The sequence below is a fragment of the Boleophthalmus pectinirostris genome, unplaced genomic scaffold (genome assembly GCF_026225935.1).
Source record: "Boleophthalmus pectinirostris isolate CB_2022bp ecotype Guang Dong unplaced genomic scaffold, ASM2622593v1 HiC_scaffold_5, whole genome shotgun sequence".
Classification (NCBI taxonomy): Eukaryota; Metazoa; Chordata; class Actinopteri; order Gobiiformes; family Gobiidae; genus Boleophthalmus; species Boleophthalmus pectinirostris.
The window spans coordinates 16,158,730-16,181,223 of NW_026571404.1; the positions used below are offsets into that span (position 1 = coordinate 16,158,730).

General features: G+C 38.8%; 1 protein-coding gene across 1 annotated transcript in view; it reads left to right on the plus strand.

The window, feature by feature from the left end:
- LOC110157006 (signal-induced proliferation-associated 1-like protein 2) overlaps positions 1-22,494 on the plus strand; it is a 141,208-nt gene that overhangs the window by 100,161 nt on the left and 18,553 nt on the right. The window contains exons 11-16 of the mRNA XM_055162828.1: positions 3,613-3,867; positions 8,931-9,080; positions 11,168-11,271; positions 11,363-11,448; positions 14,691-15,028; positions 18,660-18,911. Coding sequence (XP_055018803.1) covers positions 3,613-3,867; positions 8,931-9,080; positions 11,168-11,271; positions 11,363-11,448; positions 14,691-15,028; positions 18,660-18,911 — 1,185 coding nt within the window. The remainder of the gene's footprint in view (positions 1-3,612; positions 3,868-8,930; positions 9,081-11,167; positions 11,272-11,362; positions 11,449-14,690; positions 15,029-18,659; positions 18,912-22,494) is intronic.

Consider the following 22,494-nt stretch of genomic DNA (forward strand, 5'->3'; position numbering starts at 1 on the left):
AAACTTATTACCTTAATGAATCTGTGCTTTTTCTTGTTAGTCTTTATCACAGATCATGGCACGGTTTACAGTTATTGTCAAGTTTTTCAAATATATGACCTATTTAAAAACAAAATAGTTCTTTTGCTTCAGTTAAGGCAAGCATTAGAAGTTTAATTGGCATGGAATCAAAGACACCACATGAAAATTGGGATTTAACAAAGATTTAACCCAGAAACTTAACATATATTAGACTAAGACTAAACCAGGACTAAACCAGGACTAAACCAGGACTAAACCAGGAAAACTAGAATTGGACAAAAAAAACAACGTTATCTTAGTCTTAATCTCCCAAGGGGGCAATTTTGTGTTCTCACCATCGTTGGGAATTGAAGTACCCATCAGTAGTGTCCATTGTAATGTTAACTGCTCTGCATTAAGTAATAAAAGCCATAACTTCTCACATGTAGACGTTAAAACAGGACATTTTACCCTAGTGGTTTCACAACACTTGAATACTGATATTTGTTTTAGTGTGGGAAAGAAAACAAACATACACATGCAAGCATACAGCCCCACTGGGAGAAGCCTTAAAATACTTACAACCCTTTGGTAAGTGCCTAAAAGCAAAACATGAAAACAAACAGTAAGCTTTTAATAGTCTTTTCTAATCCCCAGTATTGTATTTATATGGAAATGTTATCCCTATATTAGAAATGGTTTGTTTTCTTGTTTTATTATAGATTTATTTATAAGAAACACATTCCAGCTACTTCATCCAGTTGCCAGGGTACACCCTTTGTTACTCATTCAAATCATTTCAAGCTGCAATTTCTCCTTTACAAAAATGTCATTGAGGAAAAAGAACATTAAATAATGAAAACTATTGCAATGTAGAGGACACATGGACCCCGTAGAAAAGGCCATTGCCAAGTTTAAACATGTAACTATGCTCTTTATCTAATCTTATACCATACATTGTAACCCTACTTGGGTCAATTCTTGCAATACAAACAAACTCATTCGTTGTACAATGTACACTGGCCCTCCTCATTACGTACACTGCTCCACATATGAGCCCAGCCATGCATATAACATACACTACATGACATTCAGTAAATAATTAATGTGAACACCAGGGACATGTAGAGCACAGTGGACACTCCATCAAGGGCAGGTCTAGCACATACGCGCTCTGCAGATGTGTGAGATGCTGCAGAGGAGGTGGGACGGGTGGGCAGGGGGAGTCGTTGGGAGGCAGAGTACTTAGATCTTATAACACACTCTTCCCCAATGGGACACCTAGAGTAAACAGCAGCCTCCTCTGCCCTAGTTTGTTGAAAAGGACTCTATGAGGATGTCCATAGTGTAACGTGTACGCCTCGGCATGGGTGGTCTTATCAATCAGCAAGTGTGGAGTAAATTCTGGTTCACTGTACTTAAATATGTGTAAATAAGAGGGTTATTAATTGTGTCTTAGTAATGATATGTACAGATGAGTTGAGTTTTTCTGTTTTGCTTTTTTTGTGTGTATTTTGCATGTTCAGCGCTTTGCTTTAAATAAAATTCCTGGGGGGTCTATAAAATATTACCATATCTACATCCAACTATCAGCATTTCTCTTCTAGGGGCATATCAGTATTATGATTTCTGTTCCATTTGTGACAACTGTCTTACAATGATTGGAAATCTCAAATTTTAAATTGTAATGTGGGACATTCCTTCACTTGGGCAGTAAATGTAATTAATTTATAGTTTATTTTATAGTTTATTTATTTAGTGAGACAGGGACAGTGCACAATCAACATTAACCTTAACAGGAGAGATGCATTGTACCAGGTTGTAGCACCAGTGCTAATTTCCACCTGTAGTCCCTGGGCAGGTTCATTGATTGATTGTTTAATTGACCTTAGCCTTCAGCTATCAGCTATTCTTCCTGGACACCTATGTAGCATGTTTTTTGGGTTGATGGGGAAAATCAGAGGGCCAGGAGGAAACCCATCCAGACACAGGGAGAAACATGCAAACTCCACACAGAAAGGCTAGCCACCATGCCAGCCTAATGATTTTAAATTTGGGGGTTTTATATCAGCATATCCCTGTAGCTTATCTGGGCTTGGGGAGTGGCAAAAAGAGAACAGAAACTTGATCATTTGTGGCGTGATTGTTATGATTATGCATTTTTTTATTTGTATTTATTTGTTGTATTCAATATGGGACAGTGTACATTAAATTAACATGTTTAGAGAGTGTAAATGTGCCAGAGTTAGTCAACTGCTGCTTTTACTTTTAACTGTTGCTTTGAAGAGAGCATACCTAGTCCCCCTCCCATCATTCCAGTAAAGTGCATTGTGTGGGGGCAGGGCAGCCTAATCTTATGGGTCATGCTTCAGATAGTTCTGAGATCTCTGTGGCTGTTTAACCCTGAGCCATCAGCACTGCCCTCCAAGACCCCTCTCTATCACAGCTTATATGAGACTCTTCCCCTTCGCCCCAATGATTAATGTTGCATGAAATAGCACTGTAGGCCCCTGTCCACCCCAGAGACCCTCACAGCACCAGCGGGGTAGGGCAAAATCCCACCCCCCCTCCTGTGTAGACCTGCTCAAGGGAGACTCATATCTGATTAAGTGTCAGGCCAAGATTTTCGGCTTTATTTGAATAACGGGAGACAGTGGGTTCAAATCTAAGTATCTGTCTAGTGCCTCTATAAGCCCCCGATGTATTAGAGTGTAAGCTTGTCTCCTCAAGGCGTACTTGTAGCTATCAGGGTTATAGAATGTAGATGTGTGCCCCTGGCTAAATGTTTCTAACGGGGTTTTGTGTTTTTGTTGTCAAACTGCTGCAATTCAGGCCCTAGTCTGGCTGTTGCCCTTTATTGCTTGTAAGTTATGTGCTGTTAGCAATATTTTGCAGTGGTTGTAGTGGGTCTCCTAGCGGGATGTAATATTTTTATCTTTTAGTTTTAAGTTGCATAACATTTAAACCTGACTTGCCCCCATTGCATACTTTTCAATTCCAATTTGAGAAACAAAAGTCATATAGTCAAGAGTAACAAGTACATAAACAGAAAAGGTATAACATTTTGTTCAAATTGGTGCTTGAAGCTAACACAATCACCATGACAATAATAAAGTAGTGAACAATAGGCTGTTATCCAGACACTGGTGTATTTGTGGAAGTAGTTGCAATGTTGCCAAGTATTTTGCTTGTTCACTTGAAGTAACTTGATATTATATTGATTGTGTTATATTTTCCTGCATTAATGATGACATTGTTAAGTTGATTGTATTATCTGTTTACTCTTATCTAATGTAATAAAGTGATATCCAGAACTCTGTGTTGCACAAACTGTGGACCACTGTGGCTACTCGGGCTGCCTCTGGTGATACGCAAGGTTCTCTGCACTGTAACCACATATAGTCTCATTTTAGACCTGGTTTAGTCTCAGCTTTGACCATTTTAAGCTCTAACTTCATATTGTCATAGATGGTACTTTGAGAAACACTGCTTTAGTTTAACCAACATTTTTTGTCTTTGCTTGCTTGTAACATCTTGTAACCAGGCATTCATAAATAAATGCTTTGTCCACATTCTTATCTACAGCCATGTGTCTTTTTGTGTCTCTCCCAGGGGCTGCTCAGAGCTGTACCGAATCCCAATGGTGGAGTACAAAGTGGACAGTGAGGGGACGCCCTGCGAGTATAAGACCCCCTTCAGGAGAAACACTACATGGCACCGTATGCCCACAGCCGGGGGCCCCCAGCTGTCTCGAGGCTCTCCCACCCAAGGGCCCGAGAGACTGCAGTGCCAACAGATCCTACAGCAGCACCAGGGAGGCATACCCAGAAGCACCTCTTTTGATAGGAAGCTACCTGATGGATCAAGGTATGTTTACAATGTGTACTTCAAATCTTCAAATTTTACTACTACTACTAGTACAATAAAAATAGGTTCTATGCCAAATGGTTAACAATCTTAGTTTACATTTGTATTTATATTGCGCTTTTCCACCTTCACTGGGGAATTCAAAGGCCTTTTCATAATCATAATTCATATGCAGAGTTTGCAGACATTGGAGGCCTTGTGGGTTCAGTGTCTTGCCCAAGGACATAGGGTGATGTACTGGTTGGAGGTGGGATTAAACCTTCAACCATTATGACAGACTCTTGTGCTTTTGCTCCCACAATTCATTCACTGTTTTTATCACTGCTTTTAAATATTCAGTTTGCTTCTGCATGTATAAATAGTCAATGCTTGAGTGCACAGCGAGGTTTGCCAGGAAGGGCCAGGGTATATTAACCTGAATTAGTAAACAGGAACACAGATATTTTTGTCAAAACCAAAAGGGGACTGGGGCTGTCCTACAATTAAAATATTATTAGCGATCTCTACCTCTCCAGCATGAATGCCTTAGGAAGAACCGGAAAGATATATTTGTACTTAAATATCTACTATATCAGAAGGAGGATGAATAATAAAAACACTGCCACACTTCTCAAAGTCACGCCTGTTGCTCAAGGTTGAATTTTAAAGTGACTAGCCTAGCGGTGTATCCGACCACACCAAACACTCGACTGAGATGCAACGTCTTTAGAGCTCATTTTCCAAAAGGGCCTGTGATTGTTTGAGTGCCATTATCCTTTTGATTATTTGCATAAATGTATGTTGCATTTTGAGCCAATGAATCCAGACCATCGCATTTATCAGTTGTTAGATGATCGCCCAGGATAATATTTCAACTCTCTCCGCCTCTTTCACTCTCTCACTCTTTCGGACATCTTCATCGCGGTGATTTGTTCTTTCTAATGAAACCCCAGCAGTCGTGATAACCTTTCCAGTGTGTCATCCCCCTTCCCCCTCCCTCCCCTCCCCTCTTTGCTGCCATATCAGCTTGTTGGAGGATAATGGCCGCCTTGCCTGTCTAATAACCAGACTTCGCAGCTTCATCTTGGTCTCCGTCCCCACCGCCTGCTGCTTCCGAGGTGGAGTTGGGGACAGTGACATGGTTCAACACATCTCAGCCAATTACTACAGAAACAAAGAGCGCTCTCCCCTCTTCAGACCACAATATGGAGCAGCCCAGGGGACGCAGAGCCGTGTGTGGAGGGCTGCTCTGAGAGGAGACACTGTAAACTGGAGAGGCAGGAGAGGCAGGAGGAGACGTGGTCTGAATATTACACAGAAGCAAATCAGATCAGTACTGGCTATAAATAAGGGTGTTTTTATATTTGTTGGTGCATGGATTTTAAAAACTGATTCTTACCATGAAGTTATAAAGCTATCAAGATATATTTCTGACAAATAAAATCAGTGAGTTTCAAATTTAGATGAAGTTTAAATTAGTTCAAAGATGGAGCCATGAATAAAAACTGCTTAACCAGTTAAAGGTCCCAAATTACACAGAATGAGGATGTCATGAAGCAGTAGTTTTCAGTTTAACAGCTACTTTTTATCTTTTGTTCAGTAGAAATTGTCAATCCAGGACTGGAATTATCCAAATGATTCTGGTGAAGGTATATGGAGTTTAAAAACACAGTGGAGCACTTCCTGTATTGCCACATGACATCACAAGGTTTAATAGACTGTTTTCCGTTTGAGAGAAGAATTCAGCCTAAATAAGTGTGTTTTTGATGAGGACATAGTGTATAATATATATCGGAAAATAGAGTTATAAGGGCCTTGTAAGTACTGTCTTTTTGTTGCAGATAGACCAAATATCACACCTAGTATGCAACAAAAATTAAAAGTGTGAATTAATTGTTGTCACATTTTAGAGTATGTGTGAACTTGTTTTTAATGCAGTAGCAGAATTCCGTAGACTAACATTTAGAGACACTGAATAACAACACCGTTCTCTATCGTTTTGGAAAACAGAATAAACTATATGACTTATGTTGAGTACATATAAGTGTTTGCTTCTCTCTCTTTAAGTTATGTTCTTATTTTTTTGTTTATCAGCTCCTATGTTTTACTGCTTTCCTCCCAACCATGCCCTCAAACTGACCTCAGTGCCGTCTCCTCAGCACAGACTGTTGCTTTTCCAAACTCACTAAACTCACATATTGCAGTTCATAGAGAAATTATATCCCCACTGCGCCTTACATTTTCTTCTGATCGGAGCAAAGAGGAACAAAAGGCATCTGGGGCTGTTTTACATTCAACACTCGAGCCAAAGAGAGGAAATGTACCGAAGTGGCCAAAGTGTTTGACGATGTGAACAGGGATTGAGTTACTGGCAGTTTAGCAGGTTTTCCATTAAAGTGTATGAAAGGGAAGCTGATTATAATACAGTAGGTGATTGCACTGAGAACAAGACGTCAGAATCTCAGTACTTTCAATCATCCTCGGACTATTAGTGCTGTATGTAACTGAAAAGGTTTGTATGCAAATGTCTTTATATACATCTTGTGTAGTGGGCATAATGTAAACGTGGCGACAGTAGCTCAGTAGGAGTGATCCGAAGGTTGGATGTTTGAATCCCACTCTCATTAGTATAACGGTCATCACAGGTCAGTGGTGTAAATCCTTTTTTTTTTTTTTTTATTGGGTCATTTTGCAGCACTACAAAACAAAAACAAAACATAATCCACAACTACATGGATCATGACAGAAAGGGTCCAAGCTGAAGAAAAAGTACCAAACCCTATTAAACAATAACAGAATTCCAAGAAAGAAGGCGGTGCATAAGCAGCAAGTCTGCATCTGCATCATTGGTGGTGTGGTTGCAGCTTCCACAAATGTAGGTTGTCATTCTGTCCTTGGGCAAGACACTTAACCCACTTCACCCCTGTGTCTGCGTACACTGGTGTATGAGTGTGTGTGTTTGAATGGGTGAGTGGTTTCTTGATGTAAAGCACTTTGAGTGCCGTGAAGATGGAAAAGCGCTATAGAAAAATGTGAGTATAAGCCAGTGGTTTTATGAAACAGTATACCAATGGTGTTTTCACTTGTTATATAAACTTGCCAGTGCTATATACATACAAAATTGCTTTATAAACACAATTTTGTATCTGATTTCAAACTTGATAGTAATTGCTTCTTCACCAGTGAAAGCTTAAAAGTTCTTGCCACACCCTTACTGGGTCAATACTGTCAATCAGAATTACTGTCTATGGCCAGCCTCTTCCCCTCTCTGACATAATGCTTCAGATCAGATCCAGATGTTGAACGTAATTGGTCACATTTACATGGCCACAAGGTTCTTTAAGGACACTTACTGAAGCTAACTTGGAAAAAAAACAATCCTAACTAAACATTTTCACCTTAGTAGTAGTAGTAGTTTTAGCGATATTCAGTGGTATTTTATATTTCATTTGTCAGGTAACCAATCCAAACACACTGATCTTAAAACAAAGTACAGATTTTTCTCACAGGATTTACTCAAATAACCACTTTTCTCACCATGTATTTGCATGTTTCAATGGTATTCAATAAACTGTATTGAAAGTTGAAGTGTTAGCAGTTATAGTAGAAGCATTTGTTGGTATGTTTTGTTTTCTTTTTAACATGTATCAGTTTGTTTTCCTTCTATCTTCTTTCCTTCTAATCTATCTGCTAGATTAAACAAACAGCCCTCGCTTAAAATACAGTACACATTTTTCAACCGCCTTCCCCCAGTCACATCTCATCCCCATTATCTAAACAAACAGTGGACTGATAAGATGAAAGAGTAACCAGTCTGGCTTCTGGATTTGTGAATGCCTCATGTAAAAGCTATCAGACATGCGTTAGACCAGATCCCAGTTACAGCCTCCTCTAAGCAGCAGACATAACTCCAACTCTCTCTGTTTATTTTTCACTCTCCAACGCCGTACGCGACTTTCTCAGACCAGCTAAAGAAAGCAAAGAAACCTCCTGCCTCTCGATATTAAATCAAACCCAGGTCCAATGGAAACTTATAAATACACTTGAGGTCCGATAAATTAAGAAAATAAATATACTTTACAAATATTTATATGAGAGTGGGTTCGGTCTGTGTTTTCACTGTGACATTTGAACTCGTCGTCCGATATTGCTTTCAGTTATTTATTTTTGAGGCGTGTTTTATATTGTGTGACTTTATCTTGTGGAATTATCTTTTTGGTTTGTACAGTCTGAAGGTATTATTACACTGCTAATATTATGCATAATTCACTTACCACATAAATTTATATAAAAACGAACAAATAAAAGTCATTATTAAAATTCAGTTTTCTTTCCTTTTATGTCTTGTATCAGTAATTTTGTCCGGAACTTTATTTATCCAATTACTTTATATGTGATTGAAACTCGTCACTGTTTTTCCTGCCCTGGACCATTTTTAATAAATAGTTAAGGTTTTGGAAATATTTGAGAATCTTTTAATTTGTCCTTGATAAAAAAATGTCCAAAGATTCCCACCACAATCATCAAATTCTTACATTTGCATATTTTCATTTAATATATAAATAATCACCTGTTCGCATGTTATTTCAGCGGCAAACAGGTGGTTTAATGAAAAATTTATTCACTTGTCAATGCTCAAAAATGTGTACGCCTTTCTAATGGGCTCTTGTATTAAAGGGTTCATATCTCATCACAAACATACCTGGAGTTGTGTTTTTTTCATTCTCTCAAACAGAAAACACTCCAGTCTCCATTTTGTGATGTCATGTGGTAATACAGGATGTGCATATCTATACATCACTAGAATCATTTGGATGATTTCAGGCCTGGAACTGCCAATCTCTACCGAAATATAGGTAAAAAGTAGCTGGACAACTACTGCTACATGACATCACAACGTGGAACAGAGCATTTTGAGCTTTGGGGTTATAGACAGACTAATAATAAATGCATTCTCAAACATGTGTGAATAAAACAAAACACAATTCCAGGTATGTTTTTGAAAATGACTTTAAAGCTCTCGGGAATCCATTTTGTGTAATATAGGACCTTTAAATACTTTTTTACTGTTTACATCTTTGCAGGACCATGCAGGACTTGGAGAACCCACAGGTGTCCTCATGTAACAAAGGGGACCAGCACTATCGCAGCTCTCCCAGTAACCAATCCTCCTCCAGTGACCCAGGCCCATGTGGCAGCAGCAGCTCGTGGTCCCAACAGCCCGGATATGACGGGTGAGGCAAACACACAACGTCAATGTACATTTTAAAATAACACCAACTATTTTTCCCCCCTAAAGAAAATTTGTGGTTTTACTGTTATGAAAGCTGCTTCAATCAGCCTCAATCTGCTACAAAGAACTTGTAATTTCACAAAATGACAGCAATCTTTTCCACCCCAAATGGCCATATGATTAGTCATCATCGCACCTTTTTGTACCACCCAAAAGAAAGGCTAGACCAATCTGCAAAAAAGTCTGTCATTATATTTGCCATTTGAACAATCTTCCATTTATGTTTAGGCTTAAGGACAGCAAATACAAATGGTGTTTTTAGTTATTTTTAACATTTACTTGCCAATTTAGTCATCCTGTTTGTGTAGAATAAAGTTTGACTATGCTGGGAAAAGCAAAGTTGCGAGTTACAAAAGCAACTCAGTTTTGATTATGTTTATGTTTACTACTGGTTTAGGGATGCAACAAGTCAAGAAGTGTAATTTTGTGTCATTTACATGCATATTTTGTCTGCCTCTCTGTTGTACTGGTTTAAAGTGGGGAGGTCATTTGTTTTTCTTCATGGATATGCTATTACTTTGACTGGAATGATCTGCAGTATGGCATTAAAGTTAACTAGCGAACATTTATCAAATATTTAGTTTGTGTGTAAAGTTTAATAGGTATAGGTAGATGTTTATTATATAGCAAATCATTATTCAGTTCAGTTAATAAGCATAAAAGGTTGTGCCATCTGTTGTGACTGCACAGCTGTAGCTACAGTATATAATGTGTTTTCATCAACTATAAACCATATCAAATCTGTAACATAATCATTTATATTATTCATTTCTTTTGTCCAATGACAGTAGATTCAAGTACAAAGAGTGCATGTGGTGTGTTTGGCATATACAGTGAGCCATGTATTTTTTGTCAACACAGCCTTTATCACTTACTACATTTTTGCACATTCATTTGTTTCTTTATATAAGAAGCCATATGCTATTAATCAGTACCATGCGAGCTTGCATATCCCACACTTTTTAATGTCCTAATGGTTTGCAGGGCATTGTAGTTTGCTGACTGCACACCATCTGTCAGTACATGAAAGGAGCCCATAGGAGCGCTGCCTGTCTGAGTGCTTACAGACCATGACAAGAGATTTAGCTCTGCTCCAGCACGCTTCTGTCAGTGGCCTCCAAAGTGCAATGAACTCTGCACCCTGTCAAAGCACTGGGAAAGCTGACAAGTTCATTTCACTCCAAAATATTGTTTGACCTCATTTGTGTACAGACAAATATTTCACTTATGATTGGGTCTACTAGTTCTCGATTAAAAGTTATCACAATGTGTTATATTTGAAACTATTTATTTCTTTACGAGTTTGTTAATTGAAGGTGCACTTTGTTACTTTCTTGTCTCTTTTTAGATGTTATTTCTTTAGGCTAATTTGCGGGTCAGATCTGTGGAGGGGTGACCCTGCTCACTATAAGAAGGCATGTTTTTCAAGGTGTTTTTGAGCAATAAAAACACTTTTATTGAATACATGCAGCATAGATAAGGTTAATGCCATTCTTTGGAACATTCCAGGCAAAGCGAGCAATAACATCTCCATTGGGACAAGCAAGTGGCAGATAAATATTTATGGCATAAGGGATTACATAGCCAAAATAGTTATCTAAAAATGCAAGTAAAATGTACTGGACATTTTGCTCAATAAACCTTTCTATAGCTTTATGGGCAAATTGACAAAAAGCCCATGGATCTACAACACATTTAGAAATAATAGCACAGCAATTGTAATCGAACATAACAGATTCTGGCCCTGGTTCAGGCAGTGTAACCCTGGGACTCTAATTAAAAATGAAGAAAAGGCTCGCAATTGAAAGAGCCTGGCATGCCTTGTGTGTATGAAAAAGGGGGTCTTTTGTCAGCCCTGTCTGGCAACCCTTTTATTCCATTATGAGCTCAAGACATTCAACCTTAAATGATCTTGAGCTAATTGCTGTACAACTGTGGTGAACCCATTGGAAGTGTCCTCATACCATTTGAATTGACAGTGGAAAAAGATGACCTAATCCATTTTGTCTTTTTTCATTTAATCTGCAGATGTCCGTCCCCTATCCTTCACGAGCACGCGGGGGACATCCAGAGGGGCGATGGAGACATGCACCGCGAGAGAGAGCCCACACTGGAGAGAACCAGATCTGCAGGTAAGGCCTATAAACTTTAATAACATTACCAGACATAACATTTGACCTATGCGAAACATCTGTGATCATCTTTATAATGGTTTCTCCACAGAAGCGAAATGGCACATCCCCTCCACCAAGATCTTAAACCCACTGAAGCAGAGAGAAGGGAAGGACTCGCCCAACAAACTGTCCAGGGTAAATGTTCAAATACTGACATTTAGGGCAGTTGTGACCGTAGGAGTGTAATGACTGTTTGATGGACTTCTTGACACTTTTGAGGAGAGATACACAGCTTTAAATCTCCAGCATAGCAAGATATTTTTGGGCGCTCTGCATGTTACCAAAAATGGGGAAATATGGGGGGGGTTTGGGGACTTTTTGGCCATCGGTTTCTCTTTATTCTAAAGAATCGGCATTGGCCATTTTGAGGGTGCCGTGAAAGAATAATCAGAATCAGAAAACAAGTTTTATTGCCATTGTCAGTGAACAATGTTTAATGCAGCTTTATGCTCAAACACAGACATATACCCACCACTTATCCAAGTGGTTATGCTCCGATTAAGGTACTATAGAAACACATGACAGAACGAAATGTGTTCCTCAGGCCAGTGATTAAAAGAGATAAATTCCAATAGACAAGTACAAGTAAAACGTGTAGTAATGTAGAGTGGCAGCCTGAACAGGGTGTGTTAGTGTGCACTGTTCAAAAGTCTGACAGCCTCACAAAAAACTGGACCTCAGCCGAGATGTTCTGGCTTTAATGCTCCTCAGTCTCCTCCCAGAGGGCAGAGGGATAAACAGGTGGTGGGACGGGTGCGGGGGGTCCCTCATGATCCTGGAGGCCCGTCTCCTGCAACACTCCTCGTAAATGTCACTGATGGGTGTGAAGTCACATACGATGATCTTCTATGCCATTCTCACTACACGCTGTAGATCTTTCCTGTCCTGGGTTGAGCAGTGGCCATACCACACTGTGATGGATGGGGTCAGCACACTCTCCACCCCACATCTATAAAAAGAGATGGGGTCTTGGGGGCCTAGTCCAGCAGCCTTGAGTCTCCTCAAAAAGTACTGGTGGACCTTCTTTACAGTGCTGGCTGCTTTTTAACAAATCCATCTTATTGTCCAAAGAGTGAACATTTGCTAGGAAAAGTAGAGGCACAGCAGGTCTGTTCTCACTTTTAAGTTTTAAACACTGTTTCGACTGCGGCTTGCCTTGCCACAGGTACATCCTTGCACTGCTCAGTCTTGTTCTCACATTTGCGGGCAATGGAACAACAGTAGCACTAAATGTCTGTACCTGTATTGAACCATAGGTTCTACGATAGCTTTTTCTACTAGGATCACCGGGGGCTCGAGAAGCTGCTGCACCGCTGTGCATCACCAGAATTAGCCAACTAAAAATGCTCATATTATTCATAGATAATCTTTTGTAGCAGAAATTAGATTTTACAGAGCCATTTCCAGCTTAGAACAAGGCACACAACATTGTGTCAGTATCAGTATTGCTCCCTTATATCTAATTTCCCTTCAAATCTTCCAAGTAACTAAATGCTACCATTCATTTATTCTACAATCTTTCCAACTCTCCATACTCTCATGTCTTATTAGCTTGAGTTCAGATTGCTCCTGTTTAGTGCATATTCTGTAATCATTAGCTCAGTTGGGGCCTTCTTCGCCGCTCTCATCAGCATGCTAACGGGCGTCTCGTCTCATCACCGAATCTGGATGTCGCCCACTTTTCCCTAGGACACTTCCTCCTCCAAGGTTGAATAAATTAAGTGCTTGACTTTTTCATTTCACCTCCCCCTGTCCCCATCAAGGCTGCAGGCAAACGCGGCTAACAACTTAATTTAAAGACTTATTCTGTTGCATTAACCCAGCCCTGTGGATAAAGATGTAGCAAATATCTTGGGTCTAATGCATAAAGCAGGTGTGAGAAGTCTGTTTGAGATTGTAGTCACTCTTTTTCATTACCATTTACTTCTTTGGCTACAGGCCTGTGTTTGGGCCATAATTTGCAGTTGAAGGTCATATAATACTTTGGAAATACCTTTAGATATACATGACTTTTTCATTTTTACAAGTTGTAGTGATAATAGGTCTACATATTTTTTATTATTAGCTACTCTATGTGGATGTTTTCACCATACAATATAATATTTTGTTTTGAATTGCAACTCTGCTAATTTGTCATGTACATATAGTTGATTTTCACTTTCCACTTGCTTCTTAGCATTCATTTATTATAATAACTCAGACTGGCATTTATTTAATACCAGCATATTATTTATAAGCTGCAATTGCATCAATAATACCTTTTATTTAGACAATATAGTTTAAGGCTGATTTATTTTTATTAAGCTGCTAGAAGTTGTTCTTAAAGCCGTTGAATCACTGACAATACCAGCCCTGGATTTTTCCCAAACAGATCTTCTCTTTGTCCAAAAAATCTGTCGCTTTGGAAATCCTCTGATTCAGGGCTCAGCTGTCACTGTTTGGCATTTGCAAAACTCGCTTGAATTTTAGGCCTGCTCATATTTTGCTTCCAATTCTCAAACCAATAATGAAAATGCGCTCTCATGATATTGTCAATTATAATAGAAGATTCAAAGGTTGTACTCGTGCATTTTAATTATTGCTCAGAAAATACTGCACATGGAAATAGCATAATAAAAATTCTGTTTCAGTAATAATTAATAAATAATGGTGGAAAGTCTGCCTCCTGGAGATTTTATTTCTTTGCCTAGAATGTTCCAGAGTATGATGTTAATCTTGACTGGCCAAGTTGCAGAGCCAATCAATAAAAACACACAGGTAAAAGAATAAATGCAATATAGATAAATAATGCCGTACTGTGAACCTTCCAGGAAAATCAGTAAGACAAGCAGGTTGAGAAGAGAAAACTAAACATTACCATTAATGGACTTCATGCATGATGTTGGTGCACAATGTGACTAGGCTCATACTGTTCAGTCTCATCGCTATATCCACACATTATAAAAGGGCTTAAGTGGATCAGGAGAAAGCAAAAAAAAAAAAGTAAACTGAAAACTGGGAAGTAGATGACCAGTAGGACTCCTGATCATAATAGCCAATCAATAAATATTAGGCAGCACTTGATTGTTACTTATTTGTTTATGAATTTTGCTAATATGGCAGATTATTCTTCCAGGACAATCATCGGGGAGTTTAAAATTTGGTTCTTGATTTAATTTTTTATTTGCTTTTACTTTGATTTAATATATATATACTGACTTGTCTACTTGTAAATTATTTCTTTGTTAACTTTGATAATGTGGTGGATTTTTCTTCCCTTTACGATCAAATAACCATGGAATTTCAATATGGGCTGTTCTTTTACATAAAAATATAGCCCATAATTAAGTCAAATAAAGCTTACTTTTGTTAACTATATTTGTCATTTTTCTTCTCAGACTGGTGACAAAAACTCCAGCCACTCCAGCAGTAACACTCTATCCAGCAACGCCTCCAGTAACAGCGATGACAAGCACTTCGGCTCCGGGGACCTGATGGACCCCGAGATGCTGGGACTGACCTACATCAAGGGGGCTTCTACAGACAGCGGCATCGACACCAACCCCTGTGTGGCTCCTGGGGCCCGGGTCTTGCTCCAGAGGATGTCCGAAGACGGGGGCAGTGAAGAGGATCATGGGAAAATCTATCTGCCTCAAGGATATGCCTCGGCTGTGCTGTCAAGTCATGTGACCGAGGGCAGCATCGGAGACCTCAGCGAGATCTCCTCACATTCAAGGTAGAGTCATGAAGATAGTATATGGTGTTTTTTAACCAATGCTTTTTCCCTCTACAGCATTATATAAAGATGATATTTTAATATTTTATTCATCTTAATATGCATATTATTTTGGATGTTGTCGTTAATTTTTTGGGGGTGGTAATACTACTTTAACAAATTTGCAGGTGGACAAAACATGAGAAATCACTGTTTACATTATTTTGACAACAGACAACAAATGACAACAGACCTTAAGTAACTTTTTGCTGGAGGTCTGTCACTGCTTGTTTCTATGGATACATTATTGCTCTGTCTGGAATGTTCCACAGTATGACATTAAACCTTACATTTATTAAATTACAAGTGGTTGTATAGCTCAAAAATACCTAGGAAAATAGACATTCTGACTGTGAGCAGGGTTGTCTCTCCACAGATCTGACCTGTAACATGGTCTGGTTTGGTCTTCATGAAAACAGAATGCAGACATGTCAAACTCAGGCCCAGGGGCTAAATTTAGCCCGTGATATAATTATGTTATATTTATTTTAGAGCTGGCCCGTCTGTTACAGATAGACTGTAGAGACATTATTTATTTAAAATTTTGTTATTATTTTATATTATGTTTGTTCTGGATTCAATGTTTAAACAAAACTATTATTAAACGTTTATTTTAATGAGAAAAGTTTTAACATTACATATCTCGAAAGAAGAGAAGACATGCAGATGTTGTTGAAATTTTTCAATAAATATTTAGTTTGGCCCACGACTTAGTCCCAGTTTTTATTTTTGGCCCTCTGTGAATCTGAGTTTGACACCCTTTTTAAAGCCACACTCTGCAGATTTCAAGGCCAAGCAATAACATCTCCCCAGAGAAAAGCATTTGACAAACCCTCCACCGGAAAAGTTACACAGCGCACCTTTAAAGGAAATTATAAATCTATAAATCCAATAAAGAAGAAATAAGTAAAATATTCTGAAAGTGATTAACTACAACGAACTTACATGCCTATATTTAGACCTACTGTCAAAAGGCCCCTATGTTCATTTTCATATATAGCATTCAACCTCATTTATTTTTGCTGTCAGACTTCTCTTTCTAGCATATTACTCCATTCATGTCAGCCTTATATGCTGAGTGATTGATTTGCCTTGTGTAAAAGTTGTCACCCTTTAAAGTTGCACTGTGCATTTTTTTGGGTGTGGTCTGTTACCTGCTTGTTTCTATGGATATGTTATTGCTCTGTCTGGAATATTCCACAGTATGACATTAAACAGCTCTGCCTTATATTTATTAAATTACAGGTAGTTTTATAGCTCAAAAATACTTAGAAAAACAGACATTCTGACTGTCAGCAGGGTTGCAACTTGTGACTTGGTCTGGTTTGGTCTTCGTAAAGGTAGAACCCTTTAATGTCATACTCTGAAACTTTCGAGAAAAGCATTTGACAGACCCTCCACCAGAAAAGTTGCACAGTGCACCTTTAATCACTGTTGACAGTACACTACAGTGCCTGAAAACCTAGTGATTTAAATGGGCTTTTTACAGTAGCTCACACAAAATCAGAGTTCCTGCTGGCTGTTCGCTACCCTTTTCACCCCTCTCTTGACCTCTTTTGCCTGAGTCATCCAGCTGTGTTTTGTGATGTTTGTGGCTGGAGCCAGACTGGAGCACCATAGGGAAGCTTCATCATGACTGCCCCACCCCTCCAGACAGGCACCCATCTGGGGGAAGAGGAGAGGTGGCAGGAGGGTGGGCCCCGGAGCCACACGCGTACTGTCTGTCTACCACTTTGAAACAGTGTTTGTTGGTGCCATTGAAGATGTTATTACAATCTGTTCAGCTCATTGGCTTGTTAAGAAAAGTGTCCTAGAAGAGTATGTCAGTGGGGAATGAGAGAAGAGGGTGCCCCTGCCATCACCTTGACTTGTTCGATGTGTGCCACTTTTTACATAATAGTCTCTGACAACAGGGTGGCATCTGAGCAAACACAGGAGCAGCGGGAGTGCACTTTGCGGGTGTGGTCCAGATGGTCATGAATATGGAGGAGTTGGAGCTAACGCCAGTAGCTAAAGCTAGCCTCTAGGTCCCAGGATATTTGAAACAGTGTGGAGTTTGAAGTTCTTAAAAGCCAAAACTGACAGGAAAAAACAAAAAAGTAAAGCCATAATCTGACTGTATGGTTGCAGGTCAGTCTTTTCAGCACTATTTTCCAGCACTTTTCAGATGAAGAAATATTCAAACTTGTGATCGTCAAATGTTGAATCTTAGTATTTGTTTGAAGTTCAGTCTGGCAACTTCTGAAAAAGAAATTTTTGAGATTGAATAATGGCACCAATTTCTAAAGCTATTGTGCACAATTATACATGGAAGTGAAGTGTACATGAAAAACAATTGCACTTGAAAATATTGGTGCTATTAAAAGTGACACATAATATAATAGCTACACATAAAATTGGATCTTGCAGGGAGACTAATAGAGATGCACTTATTTAGCCAACATTAAGAACCTCTTCATATTGGCTTATCATTAAATCACACTTCACGTATCCGTTGCCCTTTGATTTAATGACTGTTTAGTTTAAACAACCCTCTCGCACACTGCCAAGCGGAGCAGACAGAAACAGCAGTGCGTCTTTAGAGAAGGATTAATCCCATGTGTCAGGTGATATTTTTGGATATTAAAAAGACAAGGTTCAACAAAAATCTTTATACGAGAATATAATGTGGATTTGAATCATCCTCCCTTCGACACATTGTATTGTATTGTATTGTAGTGCTTCCGGTAACAGGAATTGATCATCTCATCTACATTTTGGAACGCAACCTAGATTCAGATATTGATTTACATCTGACCACAAATGCAGCTTTAAACACAACGGCACAATTACGAAGAAAATTCAGCAACTGTTGTGAGTCCATTTGTTTTGGTAGACTTGTCAACATTAATACCTGGAATTAGTAGTACTTCCTTTTATTTGCTTCCTCTTATTTAACATTTTGGGGATTTTTTCGTGTTCAAAAGATATAATATTTTGTTAAATTGTTGGAACAGTCCTAATTTTTCATCAGTCTGAAACTCCTACATAGGACAATTCTAGATATGGCTATGAACTGGTTTAGTCAAGTGTGATTGGAGTCTTGATTTACTTCCATTTATGTGATCATCTAGCCCTAGCATAGTCCTGCCCTCTGACCTCTAACTCAAATGAATAATAAATAAAATATCTGATCTGCAATCTTGATTTGGGTAAATCAGACATTTTTTATAATTTACAAGTAAATTGTGTGAGACTATGACTTTCCCCCAGAATAGTACACTGTGAATATCAACAAGAAGGACCATATTAGTATGACTGATTTGTAAAAAATAATCATCAAACACTGTGTAAACAATCCAAATACTTCATAGTGTTCCCATTGTTAAACTTCTGAGCTCATTCAAGCCACATTTCATTGTTACATTCATTCTTTGACTTTTTTCTCTGCTGGCCACCATTTTGAGGATTGTTGACAGTCCAGTCCATCTTTTACTCATGTATTCTGTTCATGCATTCTCCATAATTTTGTCTTTATTTGTGTTTTTATTTGTCATTTTTCTTCATCTTTGAGTTACATTATGCTTTATTTTCCTTTTGTTGTTTTGGCCAGTGGGTCACATCACTCGGGAAGCCCATTGGCCCGCGGTGCTCGGTACTGTATGTCCGCTGACTCCTCCAAGGCCTACACCATCCCCCAAACCAGCAGCAGCGCCTCCGACAGGCCAGAGGCGGAGCTGCAGGGGGACAGCTCAGAGCCCTGTGGACAGGCACGCCCCCAGCCCACCGCCAGTGTCCCTAAAGGGGATAGTGCCAATGAGGAAGAGGTGGACATTGAGAGGCCTCCCAACATTTCACAGTGTGGGTGAGTGTGAGAGCAAGAAGACACAGGAATGTCTTGGACAGGAGTATACGTAAAGTCTTCAGTGTAAAAGGTGAAGCCAAGGAAAGTTATGCCAATGAAAACTTGCATTTAAACATTTAAAAATAAGCAAAAACCTTAGATATAATACAATATATGATAAAGAGAGATTAGAACTTTAAATTGTAACTACGCTTAAGAGTTAGTCATCCCAAATCGGCTATTTATGCTCATGCCAAGAAAATAAAATTAAAACTTCCACTTCAAGTTTTAACAAAAATATTTCCCCAAAACTGATTCTGGTATATGCCCCTTTGTGGATTCCTCTGCAGTTCAAATATTTGCTTAATTGAGTGTTTATTTAATCCACATTTTTTCTTCCTGTGGAATAGTCTTTGTTCACAACCAGCATAGCAATTGTGGTCATATTTCAGACTTGAGTTTACTAGGGATGTAACAGTAACTGAAATATTGTGATATCGTATCGTCAAAAGTCTCACAATTATACCGTGGTCCATCACAGTACATCAAATTACAAGTCTCTTTGTTTAAATTAATTGTTTTGGTGCTGCAATAGCTTAAAAACTGAGTGAACTACATATACCATGATCCTTTGCTCCATTACAGTGCAGACTACATGAAAAGTAATACAAATAATAAGAAGAATCATAAGTTTTAAGCACATTTAAATCTTAATTCTGTGGTTTAAGACAGAACTAAACTCTTGTCAAGGCAATTTTAAAAGGAGAACGTCGCATTTTCACAATTTTGTTAGCGTCTACAAAATATTGCATTAAATATCGTACCGTGGGATGTATATCGTGAAAATATTGTAGAGAGATTTGAATATCATTACATGCCTAGAGTTTACCCAAGTTTAGACCTGAGGTCTAGATCTGGTACTTAGTGTGAAAAGTTTGAGAACCACTGCTCCAGAACACCTTGGCCATATGTTGCCTATCGTATGGCTGAAACATTGCACAGCAGTACAGTGTTGTAATGTATCAAAGCTGGTTGGCACAACTGTAGTAGTGTCATTGTCAACACAGCTAGCATCACACACCTGTTTCCATTGGCTTTTTGTACCAGACCCAAACCACTCCAGAACAGAGCCCTCCTCCGAATCAGCTCGCCCTGTGTGCATGAAAACTGTCCCTGATTGAAGCCGACAGCCACCAAATAAATAAGCTCGATGAAGCCGTGGACATAATACACTTGGCACATGTCACTTGTGGTTATTGATCGCTGCTGTGAAGCCTACTCCCCACAGACCGGGGCCTCAGCCTTTACCAGATCAGCATCTCTACAGGGAGCCAACATGCTGCCAGTGCAAAGACATGAGCCGCCAAACGGTCTCCAGAACAAATAAAGACAAATGTATGTAGTTACTTAGCTTAGGAATGTACAGTGGAATAAAATACCACGTTTTTGTGCTTCATTGAAATTGGATTTGCCGTGCCCTACATTCCAGATGGGAAAAAATCAGAGTAGTTTGAATTGGAAACTGCTTGCTACATGCTATCTGATCAAAGCTTGACTTGAACTCAAAGGTAATAGATGTAACATGTGCTCCAAATGGTGTAAAATGGCAGCACAATCACAACTGAGCCTAGGCTTTAGGATGCGATTATCTGTCATACATTTTGCAGTATGCGCAATTCATTGTCATATAGTGAGTAGTAGTTGCAAATAGCTTTAGCATCTTACGTACAATAAAACAATTTTGATAGTTTACAATCCCCACTGACAGAATTTAGAAAAAATATTGGGTAACACTTCATAATAACTACACCTTATTTAGCCTTAATAAAGCATGAAAAAAGACTTAATTAATAATGAACAAACACTTAATTAATAATGATTCAGGCTTAGTAAATACTTTACTTACTTACTACCTTAATTAGCACTTAACTTGCACTTAATTCGCCTGTGCTGTAAATAGTTACTTATAATTATTTTGTACTTTATTACGTGAACTAACCATGTGTGTGTATTTGTAAATGCATATTTAAGTACAAATTTGAGCATTTGTTAATGATCAGTAAGCTATGAGAGAATGATTTACTAATAATGCAATGCAATGATTCTTTGCTCATGCTTTATTAAGGTTAAATAGGTATAGTTATTATAAAGTGATCCTAAATACTGTAGTGTATGTTTATGTTATATCAATGTGCAAATCAAGGATCAAGTCAAGGATTTTATGTTACTACATCTGGTTTAAAAAAAAGAAACACACAAAAAAAGAAAAAGCAAGTGGATAAATAATATATAACATTATGTACTATATGTCCCACTAATCTCCTTAGTCTCCTATAACATGTAATGAGAACAAATGACCCACTGTTTAGAGGCCAGATTTGGTTATCTAGAAACATCATGGGCTGCTAAGCTAAAGAATAGCACAGAATAACCTTCAGAACAATAATCAATAAAGATGAATGCACTTACTTAGGACAGGAACGTACAGTGCGCCTAGTCTTTATGTGACGAGTGACTGAAAGTGTCTGAAGATTAAATGGCGTAAGGGGGAACACTGGGCCACTGTTTGGAAAATACGCTCTTAGCAGGTTGTGCGTCTATGCCTGTTTGAATGTGCTTATGTATAGGTCCTCCAGGCTTTTTGGGTGAATGGGAGAATGAATGTACGATCTACCCTCCTGCTTTAGCTCCCTGGTAATTTAATTTAAGCCATGAAATTTGCCACTAAAGCGCTGTGTGATTGATCGCATGCAGTAAAGTCATCTCGAGTCTACTTATGAAAAACCTCACTAATCCAGTTATGCTCCCCATTGTTTGTTTATGTGTTTCTTCTCCTTACATAACACTGCTTTATGATAAATGGGCTAATATAACTCACAGATATTGTTCTAGTGTAATGAAGTTCTCTTTCCTCTATTTTAAAAAACTTTTCTCATTTGCACTTTAATAACGTAATGTGTAACTTCTAACCTCGGGCTGTTTTGTCTTTGCTTGTTGCAGAGGAGCGGAGAGCTTGTTAGCTTTCCTTCTCCAAATGCTGTCAGAGCGTTCAAGGTACACAGTCAGTCAAAACCCCATGGCCCCAATTTGACCCGGAACACCCAATCCCACGCACACTAGCCCCACCCCCTTCACAGCCTTTCCCCATCCTCTGCCCCGTCCTCCTCTGTGCTATCCTGGCATGTTTAAAGCAGTGCTGGTCCTGGTGATGAGAGGGGAGAGGGTAACCAGCTGTGCTCCAGTGGCTGTGACATTTCTGTGGTGACTTCTGCTGAACCCAACTGTGACAAACTGCACCCAGTAGCCTTTTGTAACCCCCACGTTCACTTAGCAACAGAGAAAACCACAACACTACTGTCTCCTTTACACTTCAAAATTACGGCGCTATTTTTGGCACATTCATATTTTAGCATTGTTATTTATTACACATAAAGGTGCACTGCATAACATTTGATCAAGGTTAGTGTGCACCATACTTGTCTCCATGCATTTGTTGCTTCATTATAGCTTTAAATGTGCCTTTCTCCATGGTAACAAGCAGACTGCCAAATTACAGTTCAGATTTGTGGAAAGGCAACCCTATTTATAAGACGCATGTAATGAA